Source organism: Cryptomeria japonica, chromosome 10 (assembly GCF_030272615.1).
Source record: "Cryptomeria japonica chromosome 10, Sugi_1.0, whole genome shotgun sequence".
Taxonomy (NCBI): Eukaryota; Viridiplantae; Streptophyta; class Pinopsida; order Cupressales; family Cupressaceae; genus Cryptomeria; species Cryptomeria japonica.
In genome coordinates this window covers 24,339,246-24,366,925 of record NC_081414.1, presented here as the reverse complement: position 1 = coordinate 24,366,925, position 27,680 = coordinate 24,339,246, and the positions used below count along the sequence as shown (strand labels likewise).

Sequence of the window (27,680 nt, the reverse complement as noted above, 5' to 3'; positions counted from 1 at the left end):
AGAGGGTGGTGTTGACGTGTCTTTTATGACCGCGGCTAACACAGAATAAAGTCACCAATGGTCACCTTATCCTCTCTTGATCAAGATTAGTCCGTATGCTAGGATTACTTAAAGTTCAGACGGCTAATTCCCAAGGTTCCTTTAGTGCGTGGATGTGACTCAGTTGTTTGATGGGTTTGCTGATAACCCAAGGGGACCTTACGTATGTTGAAGAAACTTATACAAGCTCAAGGATCTTTTGTACGGATGATTTGCAATAAAAGCTCTTGTTTTGGATCTTTGGACTTTGAATTATGCAGAAAGTAAATAGGAATAGGGTAGAGAAAGACTAAACTAAAAGTAATCTAAACCTATGAACAAAGAGACGAGATAACTTGCGCAAAATCCAACCATGCTTCGCTTTGCCAGCAACGCACAACTACACGAAGGCGGTGCAATCTTCAGGGGGTGTGTTTAAGGATTTTAAAATCATCAAGAGAAACCATCAAATCGAACAACTTCTCCTGATAATCGAAGTTAAACTTACACATATAACAGAGGCTCAAGCTAACTTTGCACGGTATGCAACAATCAGTTGCATACAAAAAGTATGAGCACGAATTTTGCAACAAGCAATCCTATCAAATCCAGTTCATCTAACAGCATGAAAGCAAATCTAATCTATGAAGAGAATGAGACCATGCGAGCTCCAAAACAACACAAGAACACACCAACAATTGAACAATGTATTAAGTGTTTGCTTCAAAAACTCTTAGCAACAATCTCTGACAGTAGTCTCTCCTGATTACAAATGAGGGGGTCACCCCCTTATATAGGCCTCAAGCCATGATTACATGCAAAAACCCTAATTAGGGTTTGCCCTAAAGATTCCCCACTCAAGGTGCAACAAGGTGGGAATCTGCAATTAATAACCCATTATGCCCATGCACAATTCATAAAAGAGCCTAAAATAGCGCCCACTCGGCACATTAAATATCTCATGATGTTGACCATGCCCAGAATATAACCGACACCATCATAAATGCCCGTCATCCTCCAAGTGACGGCGGCATGCACGAAGAATCTATCATAGAACCATAATGAGAAGGCGACATGCAAGAAGATTCCTTATCCGGTGGTGGCATGCGTTGACTGGTCCACACCTAGTCAATATTCCTTTAGCAATAAATACGCCATCACTATTCAGTCAAAAGACTTTCGTCCAAAAATGGACGACCATTATCTCGTTCATTAATGGCATATGCAATGAATCTACCGACGACGGCTTCTAGTTCTCCGATGGAGACACTGGCACGTTCTCAATGTTGAATTCCATCAAGGCAATTTCTTCTTCGCTTCTGGAAAAGAAGCTCTCCCACTCTGCCATGACTTCCTGCGTTTTTTCATCATACCAGAGAATGAAGAAACATTTGCAAAATGTTCCTTAGGGAATGAACCGACGAAAAAGAAATCGTGCAACTGGGATTTCAAGGAGTTCACCGTTATTCCTCTGTCACTGAATTTCCTTGAAAATAAAGCTTCCATGGCACTAAGGATTTCTTCCTGTATCCCTCTGATAGACTTCTTCAAGGTGACAAAATCAATGCTGAATTTGTCAAGGGTGTTCTTTCCTGAACAGATAGCGTAGAACCATCGGGGAAAGTCGTAGGCTTCATTCTCTTGGATCACTTTCCTGTCCACCAGGGTTTGCCTTGGAGTCTTCGTTAGAGCCCTGAGCCGGGAAATGGTTAAGTCTTGGTAAACATCTACATCCTCCCATAGTTCTTCTGCTGTCTCTAATCTGCTTAGGAGGGCCACGAACTTCGAATGAAGCTGAGCTAGATCCTCAATGAATTTTCCTACCTCGGCGTAGACATCCTCTGCCCATTCCCAAGAATTTTGTGCCATTGCTCTAATAAGTTCTGCATCATCAACTACTTCCTTGGGAAGGAAGGGAGGAGGAGGGGATGAAGGACCTGCTTCCCTGAGGGGTCTTTTGAAACTCCTGACGTATTCGCATAGAAATCTATTTTCCTCCCTCAGCCGCTTACATTTTGCCTTTGATTTTAGCAACTTCTTCATGGCTAAGGAGGAATCTTCAAAATCCCCCACAACTTGACCGATGGAAGCATGGCCAAGATCAACCTATTTGATGACATAATCCTCCTGCCTAATCTCACTCCTATCTTTATCCACTGCAGGTTCAGCGATGTGCAAAGTCCTGGATCCTGATTCTTCCCTGACTACCTTGGAAAACTTTCGGGGAGCCTGTTGATGTATATTTTGTACACGACCAAACACAGAATAAAATACCTAAAAGGTACCTTATCCTCTCTTGATTAAAGTCTCTGAATGCTGAAGATGTCGCGAAAAGGATCAATCGGGATGACTTCAAGGTTCTTTGTTGTAGGATCTCTATGTGTGGATAAGCACCAGTGGTCGTTGTATATGCTGTTTCTTCAAGGGGCCTTACGTACTTTCAGAGAAAGCTTGTCCACGTTACTTTCTTTCCAAATGCAGGAATTGTTGACGGGAATAATCATTATGTTATGTTGTTATATTATGTTTATGTTGTCGTCGGTAATAATGAGTTACGGCGGTCAGTTAGTTGGCCGACGGGTAGGTAGTTGGAGTCGCGACGGTTGTGTCGCACCCCTTCGGGTATTATATATGGTGTACCTTTTCTTCGAAGTGGGATCATGTTAGTTGTGTCAGATGTAATGTTATAAGCACTTATTGTACATGGACTGTGGAATTAATACAGAGGCTGGTTATTTAATATATTTCCATTATGTTCTATGCATTTACGTTCTGCATTTAACCATTTACCCGAGAGGGCAAACATTTGGCGCCGTTGCCTAGACGAACTCGGGAACGGAAGACACGGATGGCGCACAGACACAATGGGCCTACCCGTTGGTGAAGTAAACCTGGAGGCCGACGACGCGTAGACAGAACTTTACACAGGAGAAGACATGGCAACGCGAGAATTTTCAATTTTGCTCCAGGTAGCTATTCAGACATACGTTCGACGAGAAGCGGCGGAGGCAGAAATCCCACCAAGTGCCGTGTGGACAATGTCGGAGGTTAGCCCGACAGTAAACCGGTTGATGAACCACCTCCCTCGGTTGCTTGCACAGGCATCGTTGGCACAACAGGCCCGCCTGGAGGAGATTGCCCAGGAAGAGCGACGACAACAAATCCTGCAACGCTACAAAGAGAATAGCCGACGGGAAACGGAACAAGATGGCGCCAGGCCAGGAGGAAATTGAAACTTGTAATAATCCCGACACACTGCTGATATAAATTGTGGCCGAAAGGCAAAATAAAAATAAAAATAATAAAAGTTTTTTTGTGTACATGGCGTGTGTTTGCTGTGTATGGAAGTGACTTATGCCCAATAGACTAAATAAGGACAAAAATAAAAAGATACAAAGTGACGAATGGGAAGTGGCACAAACCACGTTGAATCTCAGACAGCAGATAGAACGAAGGCGTAGGCTAAGGCAGCTTGCCGAGGGACGACCGGCCGAGAGGTTGCCCGAAGGGAACCCAGGAGGTGTCACGGAGGTTGCGGAGGCAGAGATAGACGGAGAGAACTACACTGTTGTAGGGCTGCCAGAAGGAGTCACGGAGGGTGCCGAAGGAGAACTCTACAATTCGCCAGAATACCACCGTAGGGTAAGAAGCCGCGAAGAGTTGGTGGAACAAACAAGGCGAAGTCTAAACCTGATCGACGCTACCAGAGACTTGCTAAAGAATTTGTCCATTTCAGAGGACAACCGGAGGGAGACAACCAACCGGAGGGAGACACCGAAAGGTGACGGTACGATCGAAGGTGCCGAGGGAGCACAAGGGTACCGTACGGGAGGCAATTTGTTTGGTTCGGTGTCAGCAACTTTTTCCGGAGGACCCACGAGTGGAGGTTCAGTTGCAAGAGGCAGAGGATCGCCAGGTACAAGCACACAAGGAACTAGAGGAGCGAGACCTAGCGGTGGGATGGCGAGTAAACAAAAATTGCCAAAGTTCACAGGGGAGGGCAAGGAAGACCCCTTACGGCACTGCCGTACATGTGAAACCATTTGGTCCGTCAATGGAGTAACAGACCAGGATGACTGGGTACAGCAGTTCCCAGCCACGTTACGAGGAGTTGCCATAGATTGGTACTCCGATGTGGACAAGCAAAAAGTGGCCACGTGGGCCAATCTACAGAAGGAATTCACGGGGGAGTTTCGATTGCTCCGTGATGACAATGAAATTGTAACGGAGATATACAGTACCAAACAAGGTACCAGGGAGACAGTACGGGCATACAGTCGAAGGCTGAAAGAACTCTTGGGTAAAATGGAAAGCCAACCCGCAGATGGATTGAAGAAACGATGGTTCGTTGAAGGGTTGAAATCCTCCCTACGGAGGAAGATGAAAATTGTACCCCCGACGTCATATGACGACGCTTATAATAGGGCGATGGACCTGGAGAGCGAACACAAAACATCAAAGAAGAAGAAAAGTAATAAATCCTCATCCGAGGACGATGACTCTTCACGGGAAAGCAGCAGCGACGATGAGGCTGGCAAACGGGTGCAAGCGCTCCAGAAAGACATGGAGCGAATGAGAAAGGAATTCAAAATAATGAGAAGCACTAGTCGGAACGAAGGGGACATATGGTGCACTGAGTGCAAAGAGGAAGGGCACACAAAGGGTACTTGCCAAAAGAAGGCATTCTGTGAAATTTGCCAAGTGATGGGACACTCCACCAAGGAGTGCCCATACAACATGAAAACTCGAAGTACGCAAATGAACCAGGTGCTGTTCACGGAGCAGGCCACAACATCCGCACCAACGGGTACCGATCAACATACTAACACAACGGCATCATCTGGAGGATACCGGGACAATAGACACGGCGGCGGAAGGAATAGCAACAATACCAATAACGGAAGCCGTATCCAGTATGATGCCAAGGGCCGGCCAATTATCCAATGTAGGGCCTGTAATCAGTGGGGGCACTTCGCCCGTGATTGCACGAAGGAAGCCACCCCTCAGCACGTCTGCCGTTGATGTGGGCCAGGCGACCATGAGGACGCAAATTGCCCGCAGGCAGGGGTTAATCTCCTCAACATTGAGAAGGCTGAGAAGACTGGTGACAAAGAAGTACTGGCGATCACCCGCGCCCAGACGAAAAAAGCCACTTATCCCGACCCCCGTACGGAGAAGGAGAGATTACGGGAGGCAAAGGCCAATATTGAACGTGAGATGACGACCGAACAACGGGACGAGGTGGCGAGTACATCATTTCGTATGGAAGCGGAAAATAACATCATTGGGCAAATCTTGCAGATGGAGGTGCCGATAAAGGTAAAAGACCTTCTAGACTCTATGCCACAATTGAGGACTGCCATCCTCACCAATGTGCAAAGCACCGCAGCGTCGAGTGCACCACAGGTACGGGTTCCCGCCACCGCATCGTCGAGTGCACCACAGGTACGGGTTCCCGCCACCACATCGTCGAGTGCACCACAGGTACGGGTTCCCGCCACCACATCGTCGAGTACACCACAGGTGGAGGTTTCTGTCAGCCCTTCGACTGACCCGATGTTACTAGCCTTGAGCAGTGGTAGACACCCAGCTATGGTAGAAATGGGTATCCGTGGGACCATTCTGAAGGACACCATTGTGGACGGGGGATCTGGGGTGAATGTACTACCAGAAGAAACATGGAAGCGGCTGGGGAAGCCCACCCTGTGGCCACCCACATTCAACCTGGTGGGAGCGGACCAACACGGCATTAAGCCACTCGGCCTGTTGATGGCCCAGCAAGTGACGATTGGTACGCAACCATTCTTGTTAGATTTCGTGGTTATTCCCTCGAAGAAGAAAGGCTATGACGCCATCCTGGGGAGAGCGTGGTTGATCAACGCGAGGGTAAACCACAACTGGAAGAAAAATACCCTTTCCATGGAGAAGGGAGGGCGGAAATATACCATTGACCTACACACCCAAGATGTCGGCGAAGAGCTCGTCTCTTCAGACTCGGACTCAAAGGACTCTAATAAAGGGGAAGGGGGTCCCGATGAAAGCAAGGGCAAGAACGCGATGGAGCCGAACAGTGAAGGGGTGCTCGAATTGGAGGGATGTTCTGAAGATGAGGTATGCTCACTTAACGGGCTCTTCCACTGGCAAATGGCGGATTACAAAATGTTCCAAAGCTATAGGCTCGAAGTAGAGGAACCAAAGCAACCAACAGAGGTGTACCTGCCGGAATACAGAGAATATTGGAAGGGAGACGCCCCAAACCCTGGCGACGTAAATAATCCGAAGAGTGTTGGCAATGATTGGAACCCTATGTGGAAGGCCGCAGCCTTCAAAATCTTTATTATCCTTCTTCTTCTTATGTACGGGAAGGAGGTCGTGGTCCCTGTAGAATTTGTGGTTTCAGGTCTTCGGATGGCCATGGAAAATAAACTTGCCACCAATAGGTTCAAATTGAAACCCTACCACACGAAGCGCGCAGGGGACCCGAGAGCCCGGACAGACACCCGAGAGCCCGGAGGGGGACCCGAGAGGATGGAGGGGGACTCAAGAGGCCAGGCAAGCGACTTGAGAGGCACGGGACAAAAGGAGACTTTTGGGCGAGGAAAACCGAGAAGGATGAAGGGCGATCCCAAAGACAGGGGACTCGAGCCGAAGACTCTCTAGACAATTTCAAAAAAAAAAAATCGCACGGTCATACGACAGCGACCGTACAGTCAAGAAAAAAAAAAGAAAAAGGGAAAATGGCCACCGTACGGTGGGACCAAGGTGACACCACCGTGCGGTGGAACCACCGAAGGTTGTTGCCGAGACATGAACCCACCACCGCACACCGCACAACACCGAACATCGCCGCACAGCAAGGGATAGAGGAGGAGGAAGACGCACCGCACGGCCCGACCACGCACCACACGGCCCGATCAACACGCACAGCAAGGGTTACGCACACCAACGTGCAGCAGTCGCAAAAGGAAAAAGAAAAAAAAGAGACCAAGTCCGCACAATCCACACAGCCACGTAAGGGCAAAACGACCGCCACAGGTAGACCAAGCAGTCGCACGATGGGAGGTGCCAGTGCTGTTGTTGACCGGAGGTGTGTTCGTACGATAAGAAGGGTGTCGACCGCACGGGAAGGTGGCCGCACGATTGGAGGTGCCAGTGTTGTTGTTGACCGTACAGGGAGGTTGTATGGCCGGGTGCCATCGAGGACATTACAGTGCCAAAAAAAAAATGACGACGGCCAGATTTAAAATGATTTGCTGAAGTCTGAAGCCTAGACACTGAAAATATTGGAGTGTAGAAGAAGGGTTTTGACATCATAAAATATCACAAAAATGATGCGCGCCATGGACTTTCGTGGGGTTTTGAAGGTTGTAAATTGGTGTTGGCGGCGGGGGCGCTGCCCCTCGACCCCGCCCTGTACCCGCGAGGGGCGCTGCCCCTCGACCCCGCTGGGGGCGCTGCCCCCAGACCCCCAGTTTATTTTGAGCTACAGAGTACCACGGGAAGTGTTGTGGTTGTCCGTACTGTGAGAAAGAAGCTTGCAGCTAAGCATTGGCGGGGAAGCCATAAGCCGTAGAGGGAGACGGATTTGGAGGTTGGGAACAAACAGAGTTTGAGGGAAGGCATTGCAGGTCCACGCAGTTGTATGACACCAGGGAGTTATTCAGTTCAGTTTTTAGCCTTTGGGGAGTGTGATGGAGGATTTGAGGTGTCTCCTAGCATTTGTGCCAGCGGATTGTGGCCACCTCCAGGCATGACTGGTACGCTTTGAGGAACTCGGAGTATGTCTCAGTTGCGTGAGGTTGCCTTGGTGGATGCACAGAGGGCTCGGGAGGAGCTGACCACCAGGTTGGAGGCAATAGTCGCGTGAGACTTAGTTCAGCATATCCAGGAGTTGGATGTCGGGAGAGTAGCACGGGTGGCTATCGAGGACAAATTGGCTAGGGAGATAGTATCATTTGAGTAGCAGTTGGTGGAAGCTGAGACTGAAAAACGTGTTTTGCAGCCAAGTTTGGGTTAGGCACAGGAGGACTGTGATGGCAAAGGAAGCAATATTGGTGAATTCCGCACTTGAGCATCGGATGGTAGCAGAAAAGGGTTTTCAGGCAAGGACGCAGCAAGTGTATAAGATCCGGGCCCGACTACCGTCAGTAGTTCCTGCCGTTCATCTCTATTTTTGTATTAAGTCGTCAGAGTCGACTTCTTTTCTTGGGGGGGATGATGTTGACGGGAATAATCATTATGTTATGTTGTTATATTATGTTTATGTTGTCGTCGGTAATAATGAGTTACGGCGGTCAGTTAGTTGGCCGACGGGTAGGTAGTTGGAGTCGCAACGGTTGTGTCGCACCCCTTCGGGTATTATATATGGTGTACCTTTTCTTCGAAGTGGGATCATGTTAGTCGTGTCAGATGTAATGTTATAAGCACTTATTGTACATGGACTGTGGAATTAATACAGAGGCTGGTTATTTAATATATTTCCATTATGTTTTGTGCATTTACGTTCTGCATTTAACCGTTTACCCGAGAGGGCAAACAGGAACAAGATTTTCTTAACACTAACAGATTTTTAAAAAATGTCAAAAGGTAAGGGTTTTAAAGAAGGAATACTTGAACTAATCCTAAGAATGACTCAATGAAGACTAGACTTGATAAGATTCTACCAATTTCAGTTTTGCCAAGAAATTACAACTCTACTGGAATTGATGCGATCTTCTAAGGGGATTCAATAGTTTTTTTCAAATCATCAAGGATATAGATACTATCATAGAGATATATATCAATACTTCCAGGAATGATTGAATTCTTAATCAATCTCAAGGTTTCTAGTTGACCACACAAGGCGTCCTTACAATCAATAAGAAGCTAGTTGTTTGGAATATGAATCTTATCAAAGATCAAGCACAACACTTCGTCTTTCAAACTTAAAACTTAAATGCTACTTCAACTGAGAGTGATTCAAGAAAATAAACAATCATGAAGATAGCCACAAGTGTTGTAATAAAACACCATAACTTCAATATTTTATTGATCTCATAGCCAAATGGACAACAATTGTTCAAAATTCTTTCTTCACTACTCAATCTTGCTACAACAATAACTTTCTAACTTTCTTCTCTTTAAGCTCTCTCTCTCTTCTCTAACTTTTCTAACTCTTCAAAATGAAATGAGTGAGGGTATATATAGCATCCTCAAATACAATGAATGGCCTGAATCAAAAGAAGATCGACGACTGAGATTTTGACACCTAAACCCTAATTAGGGTTTGTTACAAAAAAATCCCCATTTAGATAAACATCACTAATCCATAGCCAATAAAGAATTGGCACAAAAACTGAGGAGACATAGACCAATAGGAATTAAGCTGCCACATCATCCTATAACAACTTTTCATCTAGAATTTTGTTCCCTTTCCTATGCTCTTTCTTAGCATATTCAATGAATCTGGACACAATTCCCTCAATCTCAGCAATGGGAATCTCAGGAAGATTCTTCATTCGTTCTTCCAAGTGAAGGACTTGATCAAAAGCAGTGAGAAGAGTTGTCTCCCATCCAGGTTCAAGTTCTTTGGTCTTCTCAATCAGGAACATAGTAGTGTACATCTGATCTCGTTGCTTATCTGTGATGATGTTCTCCTCTTTAGAAAAGATGACCTTGATTCTATCCTCCAACTCTTGGATGTCCACATTTGTCTCGATCTCGATCTGCCTATCAAGAATGGTACACAACACCTCAAACACCTTATCTTGAATTGGATGAATGATACCTTCAACTCGACTGCATCTGGTGTTGATGTCTTCAAAAAGGACCTCTTTCATCTGGAGCAAAGCTAACCACTGTAGGAGGTTATGGGTTCCTCCATCCATTATCTTTTCTTGTGCCAGAATCCGTCTTGGTGTTTGTCTTATCACTTGTAAGACAGGAATGATAACATCTCTAGTGTGAGTGAATGCAGCTACAATTATCATTAGATTATGGATAATCTCAAGGACCTGGATAGCTCGATGAACTGTCTTCATCATTCTTGTTGCAAATTCAACGGCTACCGTGTGGGATTTATCAATCCAAGAACTTATAAGTTGAACCAAGCTCTTCACCCTTTCTGCCTCACCTACTGATTCAAGAGGGAGTGCTTGTAAAGGAGATACTGCTGGATCCTGACGTCTCAAGGGTTGATTAAGGTGACTAAAATAGTTCCTCCAAGCACTGACCTCCCTCTCAAGCTTCTTATTCTTTTCCATTTCTTCTTTGAGTTTGTCTTTAAGTGCTTCAAATGAATCAGTTGCTTCTTCCATCGCTTGTTCAGAGGTAAGTGGACCAAGTTCAAATGTTTCTAAGTCATACTCTTCTGCAAGAATCTCATCCTCACATTTGTCCACCACTGGTGTAGCTACCTGCACTTTCCTGGATCCTGTCTCATCTCTAATTACCTTAGACATCTTTGTGGCCTTCTTCTTCTCCATTACCTCATGAGAATTTCCTATAAGGCTTTCCAAGTCAAACACATCTTCTTCCTCTTCAACCACAACTACCCTTGTCAGTCTCTCTTTCAGCCAATCAGGAATGGCAGATCTTGTTTCCCTCACTTGTATTTCTTTAGGTAGTGGCCTATCTTCCCAGAAAGGAGATGTTGCTTCATCATCATTCTTTTCTTCGTGTTGCTCATTAGCATCAACTTGGGGAGATTGACTTGATGAATGCTGAGGTGTCTGTCTTTTCTCTTGTTTATCATTTTGTACCATGGATTCCATAGACTCATCAACTTCATATACTATCTGCCTCTGATCTTCCCCTTGACTCGCCTCCTTTTCATGCCTAGAAGATGTGCTTGGTGGGTGATCAGGGTTTGTTTTCTGCTTCTTCTTGGAAGGTTCTTTTTTCTCAGGTCCTTTCCTCTTTGAGCCTTTAGAATGAGAAGTATTCTCACTCACACTTGCTTCTCCTTCTTCTAGTCTTGCCTCCAAAGTAAATGTCATTGATACATTCTACTCCTTCAACTTTTGATGTTGTACATCCACCCATCTGCGAGTGCAGGATAAAACGGGAGCCATCAAAGCTCTCAAGTCTAAAACCTCGGGCTCATTCCAATCTACCTTCACTTCTTTGTCCTCTTTCTCATAGGATGACTGGAGGTATCTACCATTATCCTGGGCTTGATCGACTACTCTATAAACTTTGCATTTCCTGATGAGATCTAAGGGTAGCCTGGAATGTATCTTTCTTTTAACCTCTAAATCACCTGGGAGATTCATCCAAAAGTCCTCCACCTGAAACTCATGCTTGTACTTTCTACCGACTGTCTCCTCCATATAACCATGAGGGTCAAAGTTCTCTCGCAAGGCAAAGGATGTGAATGAGTATAAAGATAATTCCTTCTCTGCATCCTCTGCGGCTTGAGTATTAGGACACACCTCAACTGAGTTCCCTAGTATGATGGGCACGGGAATCCTATTTCTATGCTTGTGTCTAGATGCCTTCGCATAAGCTGCCAACTGTCTAGTCACCTCAAGTAGCACTATCCTGTCTGTTGGATATCTTGGCAACATGTAAGGAGGTGAAGGACACCCGTGAACTCTGATGTATGTGAACTTTTGGAACTGGATGAACCATGCGCCATACTTCTTCACAAGCTCTTGTGCATCCAGAGACAGTCGATTGTGAATTCCTCCTTGCAATATCCTAGTAATGTTCATCGTGAAGGTATCATTAACTAACTTGTAGTCACTTCTGAGCGGATGATGCAGATGAACATAAGAATCACAAACTCTTATTTCTCCGAGTCCTCTTCCAATCACTCCTCTGTGAGGTAGCCCTGCATACTCGAAACTCCTGATCAAGGCATATATAACATATGAGCTCATGTGGAATGATTTGGTGGGTCTTAGCCTTCTCAACTGCACGTCCAGACAATTGCTAATGATTCTAGCCCAATGAAGCATTCCTTTTCCTTGGACTATCACTTGTATGAAGAAGAACATCCACTTTTCGAAGAAGAAGGCTTGAGAAGCACCTGTAACTCGATTGAGCAAAGTTATCAAGTCTCTGTATTCCTCCTGAAAGTCGATCCTATGTGGTGTATTGGGAATCTTGTTCAGACGAGGCCGACTTTTGAGCAACCAATTCTTATTAATGAAGTTCAAACAAGACTCAGGATCATCTTCATAGATCGACCTTGCTCCTTCTAAGCTTTTGTAAATCATGTCTTTATGGTCCGGAAGATGAAGAGCTTCGCCTATAGCTTCCTCTGAAAGGTAGGCTAAGATGTTCCCGTCTTTGGTTACAATCGTCCTTGACTGTGAGTCATAGTGGCGGGCACACTCGATCATCAGCTCATGACACTTGACTGCAGGAGGGAAACCTGCCGCCTTGATGATGCCACTCTCGATTATCCTCCTTGCAACAGGTGATGGCTTGCCAATGTAGGGGACCTCTCGAAACTTCTTCACATTGAAGTTTCCTAAGTTGGTGTCTCCGATATTACTCCACTTGGACACGATCCTGGTCTCCAATTCGTCGCTTCTCTAATCTTCCTTGATGAGAGCCTGCCGACTAGTAGATCCTCCGGCTTTGGGGGTCGTCATTTGATGCCTACACAAAAATTTAAAATTAGTCTTTAAGTATCATACCTTAAAGCATAGAACTTAAGACCTTTCAAGGGAAAAGTTCAAAACATTAATTTGAAAATGACATGATAACTCAAGAATTATGAATTTTCAAATTATGAATGAAAATCAGATTGCACAAGACTTAGATTTTCAAAGGATTGCTATGAGATCAAAATAAGTCTTGAATAGAAACTTCAAAAGGATTCTTCATGCCTTCTCCTTGAATGCTTAACTATAAACCTTGGAAAATGGAAGAAAGAAGATCAGATTTTTGCTGGATAAAGATTGAATTTCTGGTCCTCCTTGGATGAATTATGTCTTGATTAACCTTCAAAAGAGCTTCACCCTCTCTAGCCTCCAACACTTAGCGAAAATTCGCCTCAAATCTGCTGGGATTCGCTCCTCTAATCTGCTCCTCAAAATTCGCATAAGAAGCAATGAATGAATGATTTGAATTTTGAAACAATACTCCTTTATATAGGGCGCTCACCCTAATTAAGCATAAGGCCGACCTAGAAAATAAGCTTTAAAATAAGATAAAATCCACTAAAAAGGAGGCCGACTTGCTTGTAAAAGCCAATAAATGTGTTTTGAGCGCTCACTTTCATTTAAAATTTTAAAATTAATTTCAAGGCCTCCAAGGTGGATGAATTAATTCAATTATAAAGACCTCAAATTATGCAAATTTGATCTAACCACCCCAGATGTCTTAATTTAGGCAAATTTGGAGAAAATTTGGGAATATTAAGTTTTGATTGAGGCTTAATGAAGTTTCCTGATGATTTCGCCCTGGACCCTTTGGAAGGGTCAGGAGCGATTTTTCAAATTAGGCCTTGAATACCTCATTCCTTGACTCCAAAATCTCCTAGAAGGTGAGTTCATGTGTGTCTTGACCTAATCAAGTTCTTGCATTTCAATTTTTTATCATTTCTCATGAGTAACTAGGTGAAAATGTAAATTTTGCCCTGGACCCTCTGGAAGGGTCAGGAGCGATTTTTACATTTTAGGCCAAAATTCAGTTTAGTTTGATCATTAAACTCCTCCAAGGCAATCTCCAGAGTTCATTTCTCTCCATCACTGGGTTAGCTCATCAAAATTTTGAAGGAAATATTGCATTTTCAAGAATTTCGCCCTGGACCCTCTGGAAGGGTCAGGAGCGAAATTCTCTCCTGAGCTCAAAATTCTCATTTTTGTAAGTCCAAAACCTCACCAAGGCATTCCAAATGGCATCTTTTACTGTAGTTCAGGCTTAGTTTCAGATGAATTTTGGAGGAAAAGATGTTTTTAGTGTTTTTCGCCCTGGACCCTCTGGAAGGGTCAGGAGCGATTTTTCTTGCTTAGGCTTACTCCATCATTCTGTCTTCAATCCACCTCCCAAGGCTAGGCAATGGTCTTCTTCATTCACTCCATCCAAGCTTGGTTTGTTCTTGCAAGGCAAAATAGGGGATTTTGAGATTTTCGCCCTGGACCCTCTGGAAGGGTCAGGAGCAATTTTTAGGTTTTAGGGCAATTCCTTCATCCTTTCATCTTCGAATCATTCCAAGTGATACAACGTCATGTCTTACTCCCATCCAAGTCATGAATAGCGAAATCTTGTCCTAAATTTGCAAGAAAAAGGGAGAATTTGGAAATTTCGCTCTGGACCCTCTGGAAGAGTCAGGAGCGAATTTCCCTCCTGGCTTCAAAATTTTGTCCTTAGCAATCCAATTATACTTCAAGGCAATTCAAAAGTCCTCTCAAACGCATGTCTAAGCTTGGTTTAGTCCAATCTTTGGAAGAAAAGATAGGTTTTAGGATTTTCGCCCTGGACCCTTTGGAAGGGTCAGGAGCGAAAATCCTTTTCTAGGCTTGATTGCTTCTTCTTGACAATTTCAATTATCTTCAAAATGCAAAACACTCTTCCTCACACCCATTCAAGCCATAAAAACTAAAAAGTTGCTTTGACCTTGCAAGGAAATAGGTGCTTTTAAGAATTTCGCTCTGGACCCTTTGGAAGGGTCAGGAGCGAAATTCACCATTTGGCTCAATTCCTTCACTTTTTGATGATTTCTTGCAATCTCAATTCACTCCCAAGGGCAATTCTTTCAGTGTTTGACCTTATCCCATACTTGGCTTAACAAAATTTGATAGCAAAAGGTGATTTTGAGGAAATTAGCTCTGGACCCTTTGGAAGGGTCAGGAGCGATTTTTGCAATCTTGACCAAAAATCTTCATTTTTTCACTTTAAAACTTCTTTGCTTAGTGGGGTTTCATCTTTTATTGCCCTAGGAACAAGGTTTTCATGTCCAAGAAAGGTTAAAAATGGGTTTACAAGGAATTTCGCTCTGGACCCTTTGGAAGGGTCAGGAGCGAAATTGCCTTTCTCGGCTAAAATCTCCATTCCTTAATGCTATCAAACACTTCCCAAAGCAAGATCATGTCCATTCTTCTTTTCAACATGCTTTGGGCATCACAATTTGGTCAAGTAGGAAAAGAAATGAGGTCTAGGAGGATTTTCGCTCTGGACCCTTTGAAAGGGTCAGGAGCGAAAATCATGATTTGGGCTTGATTCTTCCTTTTTCCAACTCAAAATCACCTCAAGAGGTAACTAAACAACATCCTTCACCCAATGGATAAGGTCTTAAGCCAAAACAAGGTTAAAAGAATAGGCTTACAAGGAATTTCGCTCTGGACCCTCTTGGAAGGGTCAGGAGCAAAATTCACCTTCTTGGCTAAAATCCTTCATTTTCATCACTTCTAAACATGCCCAAGGTTTTCAACGTGCTCATTCTTCCTTTCACCATGCCTTTGACACTTCAATTTGACCAAACTGAGCAAGAAATGCCTCCTATAAAGTTTTTCGCCCTGGACCCTCTAGAAGGGTCAAGAGCGAATTCCTCAATTTAGGCTTCAATTCAATCATCATTTCAAGTTGATTTCACCTCTCAAGAAAAAAAAACACTACTCCTCTTTCATCTATGCCAAGCTTGACTAGATTTTTGCAAGAAAAATAGAAGGATTTGAAAATTTTCGCCCTGGACCCTCTGGAAGGGTCAGGAGCGAAATTACCCTTCTTGGCCAAAATTCTTCATTTCTCAATGCTTCCAAATCTTCAAAGGTATCAAATGGTGTCCAATCTTCATTCCAAGAGACCCTGCACATCACAATTTAACCAAAGTTAGTGAAAAATAAGCTCTAATAAGATTTTTGCCCTGGACCCTCTGGAAGGGTCAGGGGCGAAATCTCCATTCCAGGCCAAATTGCTCAGTTTTCAAGTTTTAAACCACCTCATAAGGCAAAGTTAGGTCTTTTTCTAGGCCAGGAACAAAATTGCAAGTCTATCCAAGGCGAGAAATAGAACTTAGGATGAAATTCGCCCTAGACCCTCTGGAAGGGTTAGGAGCGAAATTCCTCTTTCAGGTATCATCTTGCTCTTCAAATTCAATCAAATCCTTCTCGCATTTCCATCGAGATCCTGCCTTTAATTACCAACTCTGCTCAACTTACTCAGCCCGAGAAACAAACATGACCCTAACCAGAAAACCCTCTTTCAATCTAGACCTGACTTGAGATGAGACCTATTCACCCTGCCCCCTGATCTAACCGACTTGAATCTCCTGAAAGGCATGCTTCATTCTAGCAATCTTGAGGCTTCAGGCAGACGACTAACAACCTCCTAAACCAAACTAGACTTAGCTTGAAAGAAACCCTAAAACGAGCTTCCAAAGTTTAACCCTAATCTAGCCAGCCCAGGCAGACCACTCACTCACTCAAAACCCTAAAAGCAGAGAGAAAAACAAGCAAAGAGAAAACAAAACCTAAGGCAAAAAGAGGGGGGTCCCCATTCTAACGAGGCGATGTGTGAAATGGTCACAATAGAGCCTTCCTTTCCGGCGATTGATCCATCCTCTTCAATGATTCTTCTAACTCTTGAGCAAGATTGGTTCCTCCTTCTGCTTCATTCCCCAATCTGCCTATCAACCAATCAGGCGCGGGGATGGAATGGCTATGATCGTCTACATGTACCTGTTCCTAAGATTCCTCTTCCATTTCACCAAGGATAGTCTCCACGAAGCTATCCTGATGAACTTCTTCCTGGTGCGGGGGACTTTCTTGCCTTTGATTTCTTGGTTGATAATGGCCTTGTGAAGCATTGATGCTGAGTATATCCGGTGTTGGAACGTTCCCTGGAAGTGGGCCTGTGGGATGTGGAAACATCTCCACTTCCTGTACGCCCGAGGAGCTAACTGGCGAATGCTCCCTTCCTGTCCTTACTCTCTTTTGTGGAGGTCCTTTCTGTTGGGCTTCCTGTTGAACTTCGTGTGGGATTTCCTACTGGATATCCTTAATCTTTGTTGCTCTTGGCCTCTTTGGGGCATTTTTTCCTTTGCTCATCCAGGCTTCTCTTTCTGCCTGAACCTGTGAAGAGCTTTCAGTTGCCTCGCTGTGGGAGTCCAGATTACCCATAAGCTAGTATGTCAGATGGACATTGTCTTCTACCAGCTTTCTTATCTGCCTGTCAATCTAGTGCTTGGTGAATTTTAGCACTGGTCTAGCCAAGATGTTCAAATCATCTACCTCAAGCTCTGACCAATCTGGCAACTGGATAGGTTGATCCTTCACTTTCTCGAATTCGGGTTGCGTCAAATCTGAATCTTCCTTCACCTGATCCAATACCTGATGAATTTCAGTTATTTTGATGGTGTCGAGGGGGAGTCTGGAATGCATTCTTCTCCTGACCTCAAGGTCATCCTCGGCACTTGCCCAGTAATCCTCTAAGTGAAATCTGTGTATGAATTTGACACCGGCAACCTTCCTAATCTGGCTGTAAGGATCATATTGGGCCTTGGATGTGAAAAATGGTAGGCGATAGAATGTCAATTCCCCTGCTACACTTTCAACGACCTCCAAACCTAGGCATATCTCCATGAAATCCCCCAAAACAATTGGAAATTCAATAGATTGCTTCTTCTTTTTCTGCAGCTGATCATAGGCAGTTAACTGCCTCATGAGCTCGAGCAATATAAGTTTGTCTGACGGATATCTGAGCAGTTTGTAAGACTAGAAGGAGAACCCTTGCGTCCTGATGTAGGTGAATTTGGGGAATTGCAAGAACGCAGTGCCATACCTCTGGACCAAGGCACTTGCTTGTGGAGACAACCTCATGTGTAACTTATTTTGCATAAGTCGCGTCAGGTACATGGTGAAGGTGTCATTCGCCAGCTTGTAAGAGCTAACATTGGAGAGATGTAGCTGAGGATAACACTCATGCACTTTTAACTGAGCTGGTCCGCAACCCATGATTCCTCTTGCTGGCAGCCCATCGAATCCTCCCCTTCGTGTAAGCATATAGAATAGGTAGGAGCTCATGAAAAAGGACTGAGACCTTTTCTCTTTTAGGTCCTTCAATTGTTCATGCAAGTAGTGACTGATCAATCTAGCCCAGTCGATCAATGTATTTGAATTCATGATCTCGCCTATATAGAAGAACATCCAGGGCTCGAAGTTCACCGAATGTGAGCATCCCATTACTCTGCTCAGCATCTTTATCAGGTCCACATACTCCTGCTTGAACTCGAAGATTGTGAAAGTTTTGGACATCTTGGAAGCGTGCACTCTAGGCTTCAGCAACCACTGCTTGTTGATCAAATCAGCACACCTGGCGAGGCCTGCTTCATATACTGCCTGAGCTCCGTTGCTGGTCCTGTACGTCATGGAATAATGTGAAGGGATTCTGAAAGCTTCACCAATCGACTCTAGAGTCGATGTTGCCAGTAACTTGCCATCTGGCGTTGAGATTGTTTTCCGCTCCAGATTGTAATGTGCTGCACATTCCAAGACTAGATCTAGGCATTGAATAACGGGAGGAAAGCCAGCTGCTGCAACTATTCCACTTCTCACAATTTTGACAGCTGTCAGGGATGGATTATGCCCTGCTGTTTCGAACATTCAGATCTTGAATGCAGCCAAGTTGAACGTGCCAAGGTTAATATCGTTGATTTCTTCCCATCTTGAATTCAACTGAGAATGAGGAAGAAAACCCCTCATCTCTGCTTTGATCAATGCCTGCCTGGAGATAGTAGCTGCCTTGCTTGGTTCTGCCATCTTGGAAGCACTTCGAAATAATAAAAATAGAGGCTAAGTATGAATATTCTTCACTTCTCCACTTCTTTCCTGAATCTTGCATGTGAGAAATGAAATGCCTTTCCAAACTTATATAGAATTCTCAAGAGGCATTAATTAGTAATTGCATTCATGACGTGTCATACTTTCCTTAATTACTACGCCATGCAGAGGCAGTTTCCCATGCGAATGAGTTCAAATTTAGAATTTTCCTTAAATGCTCCCAGTCATGCATCATGCTTGGAAGATTCCTTTGCCAACTCGCTGATTTCATTCTTTCCAATTTTGAAGGATCTTGCTCAGGATTTGCTCGATTCTACTCCAACTTGTCATCTCCTGCTTTCGAAGGAATTTTCATGGCTCCTTCAACATATCCCTATTTTTTAGGGATCTTCCTAAAATTTAGGAGTCAGGCTCATTGGATGGAGATTTTCATCCCAATTCCGAATCTATAAAATTTTCCATATTTGGTCGGGATTTGGTGTCTAAAAATAGCATATTCGAAAATTCGCCCAAGGGGAATTTTGCTTTTTAATTTCTCCTTGACTCCTTGGATTCCATGCCTTAGGCAAAATTCCAATTTTTAGCTCAAGTGGAATTTTCACTACGTCCATGGATTCATGGATTTTTCACTTGTGAATGCATTCTTGAATTCAACGCCCCAGCCCAGTCTTGGGCATATTTTAGCCCTGTCCATGGATTGGTGGATTTTTCCACCTGTGAATGGCTTCTTGGTTTTGACGCCCCAGCCCAGACTTGGGCGCATTTTCAACATGTCCATGGACACATGGATTTTTCCTCCTGTGAATGCATTCTTGGTTTTGGCGCCCCAGCCCAAACTTGGGCTCATTTTCAACATGTCCATGGACTGGTGGAATTTTCCACCTGTGAATGCCTTTTTGGTTTTGGCGCCCTAGCCCAGACTTGGGCGCATTTTCAACATGTTCATGGACTAGTGGAATTTTCCTCCTGTGAATGCATTTTTGGTTTCAGTGCCTCAGCCCAGTCTTGGGCGCATTTTAGCCCTATCCATGGATACATGGAATTTCCCACCTGTGAATGGCTTCCAGACTTAGAATATTTTGACCTCTTGTGCTTTTGAAGTGTTTTCCTGAGCTTTCCATTTTAGGCATGGATTTCCAGCACTTGACCCATTTCTGGCTATCTTTGTCGGCTGTCTGACTTTCCGGAATTAGAAATGTCTGCGAATGCCTGATCCCTGTCGCCTTGTCTCATTGACCCTACCAATGCTGACTTTCCAAAAATAGAAACTTTCCAGGTGTCAGCATTAGATCCCCAACAGGGTGCAATAATGACTTACTATAAATAGAAACTTACTAAAAATAGAATTTACTAAAAATAGTAAGTTTGATTTTTGGCAAAATGGCGACATTCCGGGACTCGAAAAAAATCCCTTAAAAATAGGGACTTTCTAAAAATAGAAAGTTGCCCCGTTTGGGCTCAAATTTCATAAGGAGGTCCCTTGAAGGGTCCTGATTCCAGTCGTATGCTCAATTTTCCCGAAACCCTAACAGGAACTCCTAAAATCTAGGACAAAAGGCAAAACCCTAGAAAAAGGACAAAACAGGCCCTAGACTTCATAGAACTCGCTCGACAGAGAAGCAGATTAACCTTGACTGACCCCTGAACATCCACAATGCGGAGAGATTTGAAGAGACTGCTGCGAAAAGACCCAAAAAACAAAGCCAAAAGACCAAAAGGGCCTAAAAGCTAGGGGGTCCCTATCTGGGATGGGGTGATGTGTGATTAGGTCACAACAGGTGGGAGATGCAAACTAAATTGCATCACTAGGATTGAGACTCCCTCTCAATCAATACTGTGTTCTCCACAATTCCAAGCTTCTTTCTAAAGTACTCAAACTTCACTCGAGCTAGAGGCTTGGTGAGAACTTTTGAAACCTATTCAACAGTGTTGATATATTTCAGCTGGATGGCACCTCTTTGTGCCATATCACCAACATAGTGATAATGAGTTTCCACATGTTTTGACCTACCATGAAACACAGAATTATTAGACATTTAATACAACTCTGATTATCATAATAAATAACAGTGGATTCCCAAGGTTGTCCAAACAACCTAGCAAGAAGCTTGCGAAGCCAAACTGCTTCTCTAGTTGCCACACTTGAAGCAATGTATTCAGCTTCTGCAATACTCAATGCAATTGAGAACTGTTTCCTACTGGCCCGAGAGATCATAGCGAAACCCAAGCTAAAACAGATTTCTGCAGTGCTTTTCTTGTTAGTAACACTTTCGGCCCAATCAAATTTAGAGTAGCCTTCCAAATTGATTACTGAGTTGATTGGATACTTCAGTCCATAGCCAACTGTTCCACGCAAGTATCTTGGGATGTGCTTGGCTGCCATCAGGTGAACATGCTTTGGCTGGTTCATGAATTGGCTAAGTGCACTCGCTGCATAGCAAATTAGTGTTGACTAGATACATCCAGGATCCAATCAACTGCCTGTACTCTGAAGGATCTACAAAATCATAGTTAGCTGTAGAAATATTGAGCTTCTTCAAGTTAGTTTCCATAAGAGTAGACATAGGTTTACAATCCATCATACCAAATCTTTTCAATATATCAATAGTATATTTTCCTTGACTTAGAACAATTTCATTAGGTCTTTGCCACACTTCTAACCCTAGAAAGTAATACATTAAACCTAGATTCTTCATTTCAAATTCAATAGCTAATTCTTTCTTACACCTAATGATGAGACTATCTTCACCAGTTAGAAATAAATCATCCACATATAAAACCAGAATTAACATTTCACCATTAAATACTTTAAAGTAAATGTTAGAATCAACATCATTCTTATAAAATCCTAAACTAACTAAGTACTTATCAATTCTTTCATACCAAGCCCTAGGAGCTTGCTTGAGACCGTAGAGAGCTTTCTTCAGTCTGCACACATGAGTTTCTCTATTATGAATCTCATAACCTTCAGGTTGTTCAATATAGACAACATTAAGAAAACAATCTTTATATCTAACTTCCAGCCTGCAACATTAGCTATAGTGGTTCTAATATTAGTATATCTAGCAACAAGAGCAAATGTTTCCTTCTAACTACATCTAGCTTCATATTTTCAAAAACTTCCATATGGAACTCTCTTTTGATTCTTAATATAAAATTGTGGTAATCAAGTCTCATGAATATTGCATAAACTAAGAATCAATCAAGGAAAGCAACCATAAATCAAAGATGAGAAATGCCAATCTTTTCCCTACTTCACTTTTATGAAATGGACCTATTGTACAATCATTATGATCAAGGCATACCTTGAAGTGAAGAAACCAAGCTCCCTCTTAAACTTGGAGGCATGGTAATTCAAGAAACTCTTGAAGAGAAAATATCCCAATAGAATGAATTAACATGTAAAGTAACTTATCTAGACTTCCACCATCGATAACATATGCCAAGATTGCTCAAAAGGATATTGCCAGTCTATGAACAACTTCAACCATAGTGTAAAGCTACACAACATTCTAAAATTGTTTTCCATAGTTGAATAACAGAGAGTTAGCTTATATTAGAAAACTAAGGCAAGTGTATGACTTCAGAAAATATTTTACAAAATCCATAAGTAAGGTATATAAGCCTAATTGTCTTTCCAGCCAATGCGTAAAATCATATATGAGCATCAACCACTCAAAAGGATACACATTGTAGTTGAGCACAAGCGTATGATCAAAAGACAACTTCAATAAGTTAGATACCTCATTCATCTTAGGTTTCATCATCAAGAGAATACTTACTTCCAAGAATGTAATAGGCAGTATGCTTAAATTGAAGAGATAGTGTCGCAATGAATATTATGTAAGGATGATGAAAGCCATGACAAAAAATGCATTAGAGCTAAAGGCAATCCTCTACACAAGAGGAGCAGAGCAAGATTATAATAACACCATAACAAAGAACATGAGAGTCTATTATGAAGAGTTGAAGAGAACCAAGTGTTACACAGTCACAGCCCTACATGACAACCTTATCCAAACATAAAACAGAACAGAAAATGCAGTCCATACAATGTTAAGAGATTTGATGCAAATCAAGAGACACACCATAAGAGTATGTAACTCCAGAGCAGCAAGACTATTGAGCATTTCAAGACTTAGATAGAATACAGTGCATCAGAACTATGCAACAAGTATCATAAGGGATCGGATCATAATATGAAGATAGTAAGGTCAACATTGGGCATAGATACTAAGTAGGATGTCTATCACACCAATGACTGAGGTTCCATGTTTCTGAATCTCCTATAAATTTATTCATCTTCCTATTTGATGTTATATCCATCATAATACTCCTAGATTTATATCTGAATACAAATGCTAAAGTCTTAAGTGCCAAGGATACATTTAGATCAATGCATCAATTTGGATCACCACATCAAATAGGTTGAGAGCTAAACATACTTAAAATAGAGAGTAGGGCATAACTATCTTCAATAGTTCAAACTAGATTAGAACAAATTCTCAACACAAGAACAAGGCTCGAACTAGAGTGATTGTTCCAAACCTTAGGAAGAAAGTTAGACAATACTAAGATCTGAAAACAAGTGCACAAACTAACATATGAAAGCACCCTTAGATGAAGTAGTTAACAAGCAAGAGAACCTTGTGCGCTAGATAAGACACTAATAACAATAAGGTAATCAGATGCAAATCTCCAACCAGGTGTACCCTATAATTGAGAGTAGAGGAATGAGAGCACCTGAAATCTTATTCTTGCTATCGTCCCATCGATGCCTTTAATTTATCAAGTAGACATTGTTGTCGAACTTTTTGATTCACGGTGGACTTCTTGAATTGCTTTAGCTCATCCACATCTGAAGGCTCAGTCAGATCCTTATCTTTCACAAACTGTAACGAACCTTCTATGGTGTAAAATTTAGGGCACCTTCAAGTCTGTCCTCGACTTTCAGACCTGTAACCATCTTGCAAAACTAACAACAAACTGAAAGTGAAGGACAACTAATAATTTGATTATTTAGAATGAACCTAAAGCTCTGATACCATGTTAATTTTAAGCAATCAAATGTTAATCTTAAATAATCAGGTTATAACAAAACAGTAACAGCAATAAAAAACACAAAACAAGACACACAAAATACCATGGGAAAACCTCCCTCTTGGAGGTGAAAAACCCAGCCACAAAGTACAATGTGTATTATCTCAAATGTAGGCAATTACAAGGCAAGTGTGCTTATCTCAGATTGTTGTTCAACTAGCAAGATGGCAGATCTGAATTCCTCTTTATATGATAATGGAGATTGCAGCCCTTATCATCAGCATCAAATTCGCTAAGGCAAGTCTTCATTAGCTTCGCAAGATCTTGATAGTATCACCTAACAGCCAGCCTTCACACAATGGATGAGGAGCAAGTTCGCACAAGAGAGAGAGAGAGAGATCACCAAATGTTGGAGAGCAGATTACATGTGTTGAAAGCCTTAAGAATGATTCGCCTTGTATGTGAATTGATTCATTATGCTATGCAAATGACTTGCTTATATGCTTGACTTGTGGTGTCAAGTCTCAAGTCAGCCTGCCTTGTTGATTTAATAATAATATTATGTATATTGTCCAAATAGGTTTCGACCTATTAAGACGTTATTGCTTGATTGCCTTTACCACACGCTACATGAGTTTGGGCCCAGCCCAATTACATAATCGCTCAAAATACATATTGGGCCTACCCTATCTACAAGTTACATTCAATATAGGACCACAAGTTGCATCGCCCAATTAGGGTCAGACCAAATTACAAGTTACATTTATAGGGCCCGTCCTATCCACAAGTTACATTATATATAGGTCTTGCCCAAGCAAGACATATTTACAAGTTACATGTATTTGGGCCCAGCCCTAAGTTCGATTTGCATAATAGATAATACATGTGTATTTTAATTTGTCATTGACAACATTAAAATACAATAGATAAGTATCTGAGCTAGCTACTATTTCAACACATAACACCACAGAAGTTCATCAAACTTTGCATGTGCATCATTTGTTTGGCATCACTGCAACAATTTGTTCATCTCTGAGGGCTTGACTGCAAACAAGATAAGCTAAGGAATCTCCATCTCGTCTGGTGGCAAGCCCCACTATGCTTCTAAGCATAACTTCATTATAAAACATATCCAAAGGACAAGTAAATAAATTTCAGGGGCTACATCGGCAAGACCAGGCTCCATCACATGGACTAATCCATACAAACGCAACCCAATCCAGGACTAGACCACATAGACCTGCACACAGCAGCAACATTCTCGATGCAGTTCTGTCATTCTGACTTTTGATTCTAATCATCTATTGCATCAGTTGCTCGTCTCTTTTAATTAGATTTGAAGCATGATTATTATTGTTTGATCAGTTCAATAAGAGCTAGATTGCTGTAGGGACATAAAGGGCCAACCTTTATTTTCTCACAGTTTAATACTTATATAAACGTCTTGACTGCTTATAAAATATATAGTTACTAAATATTTTTTGTAAATTAACGTAAATTATATAAAACACTTATAGCCACAGGCAGATGTAAATAAAAACAGGGCATCTACCATTAAACTCAACTTGGACAAAATCAATAAAATCCTTCTACATTTAATAGGAAAAATTGGCCACCAGCTCTTTGTTTGGGCAAAATTTGAAAATTGGCTAATCTGATTTTTGGATAAAACAGCGAGCTCGTAAAAATTAAAAACAGACCCCAAAATTCCATGCTTAAAACTTTTTGAATTATAAACCCCTACTTACAATACATGTAATAAAAGTTAATTACAAAAGCCATTAATATCAAAAACAACTTTGTAAACAGCATATCATGATAATAAAGATGCCAGTTTTTTCTGGACTTGCTCGGCAGTAAGACGAGGTGACATTCTGGGTAGGGTTTCCTGCGGATATGCACAAAGTGGGTGTTGGTAAAAAATAGGCTGGTGCTAAATAAAAGAAATAAAATGTGAATTGGATGTCTGCTATTTTTAGAAAAATACGAATTGATTTCTGTATTTTCAGGAAGAGAAAAAAGGAAAAAACTGAATCAGGGTATATTATTTTTCTGAACTTTACCTCGGAGCCATCGGCAAGGAGTCGAACCAACACAGGAATTTCGTATTGGTAGGCCTTCTCCCAGTCGGGGTTAGTAGTAATGTCCCTCACCTGCAAATGAAGTTTAATTGAACTAATTAGTAAGGGCTTTTAAGTGGGATTTTTGAATTAATTACGTAGAATATAAAGAAAAAACCTCTAGTTGCACATCGGCTAGTGAATCAGGACCACCCATGAGAAAGGCAGAATGCAATTTCTCCTTGAGTCCATCACAGAGGCAGCAGCCCTTTTTGCTGTAGAGGAGCAGTTTTCGAGGGGCCTGCGTTTGGGCGACAGCAAAATGGCTTCTTACTAAATGGAATTTGTTAGTGGAAGAGATAATGACTGGTTTAGAGGAGAAGAGCGTGCTCCTCGCAACAAGCCCCGCCATCTTCACACAAATGACTAAATTGAATGTTTGAATCTTGAATTCTTCTGTGCTAGGGAATCTACCGGGGTATATGGTTATGATAATCAAGGGCTATGTATCTAAAATGTTTATCATGCTAAATTCGACGGGACTAAATGGTTACCTGTAATATTCTACTCTGATGAAGATGGGTTTACAACTTTTGAGAATCATTATTTCATTCTTGTCAATTAATTGAATGTGAACCATCTAAATGGTGTTGAGGTTAAAATTTTTATAATTGAAAAATTATTTTGAATAGTTATTTATGTAAAAAAAAAAAAAAAATTAAAAATGCTATATTTAAAAAATTTGATAACTGAAATTTGTATATTGTTTCATTTATTTTATTGAACAAAGTTTTATTAAAAAGAATTCATATAAAACATTACTGCTTTTTGTTAATAAATTTTTATTTTTATTTAATATAAAAAATATTTTGTTTCTTATTGTTTACGTTTTTCATTAATTTAATATATAGAATGTTTTGTAATTTAATTATTTTACATCTATTTTAAATGATATTTTATTTTATAGATTCTAATTTATATAAATTGGATTTTCTTTTTAATATTTGGTGACAAAGGCAAAGAAGCTTGTGGGTTACATGAAGCCACTCAAAAGGCATATTCAATTACCTCTTGATGACAATCACATGAAAGAGAGATCTTTCATTGTAAAACTTATAGCACCATCTAATCTTTTTATGCCTTTGGTTCAATAAAATAAATTATCTCACACCTCTTACGTAGTGTTGTTCAAAATGATTAATGTGTAGGCATATTGGAACCTAGATACAAAGGGAGAGATGGCAAAAAATAAAGCCTATCATACTAGACACAAAGAAATGCCCTATGAAGACTACAATTACCACATAAATATCATACAAAGGCCAACAAGAGTGGTGATATGATATGAGGGTAGTATACATATGCATAGTATGGTCACTTTTATAAAGATGGTGGGCAAGCCATAAACCCAAGAACAAATGCAATTATAATGAAACCAAGGAAAGTCTTGCTAAGAACAGTGGCAAGAAAAATATCATCGCAATATAGAAAAGATAGCCATACACCTTGTATTATATGGCCAAAGGACATGTGTAAAGACCATATGACAATCTAGAAGGCAATTCATAGTTGAATGTTTTTAGGCACAACGTAAAGAAGATAACAGACCAGAGATGTTGATCTTTCCAAGTTTAAGTGGTAGTTAAACATTGAAGTATAGGTAATAAGTGCCAAAGGTAGATGCATAAGCTAAGGCCAAGAGTTGCAATCATGTCAAATAAGGTGAAAATATTCACTAAAATATAGGCCTAATATCCTCTACATGTGAAATGATGAAAAATGGTTGTATCTGACCTAGGAGTGCAAACTAGTAACCATTTTCCACTTGGGATATCATTTCATTAGTGAACAA

General features: G+C 41.8%; 1 protein-coding gene across 2 annotated transcripts in view; it reads right to left on the bottom strand.

Annotated features, from left to right (window-relative positions):
- The window catches only part of LOC131076747 (uncharacterized), a 40,090-nt gene extending 13,650 nt beyond the window's left edge, over positions 1–26,440 (bottom strand). The window contains exons 1-3 of one of the 2 annotated variants that reach the window (XM_058014068.2): positions 26,007–26,435; positions 25,832–25,921; positions 25,462–25,656 (exon numbers count right to left, since the gene is read on the bottom strand). In XM_058014068.2, coding sequence (XP_057870051.1) covers positions 25,582–25,656; positions 25,832–25,921; positions 26,007–26,240 — 399 coding nt within the window. In that variant the 5' untranslated portion in view covers positions 26,241–26,435 and the 3' untranslated portion in view covers positions 25,462–25,581. Of the gene's footprint in view, positions 1–25,461; positions 25,657–25,831; positions 25,922–26,006 lie in introns of those variants that run through there. The other variant, XM_058014069.2, reaches the window with a different exon arrangement.
- Positions 26,441–27,680: the final 1,240 nt, after the last annotated feature.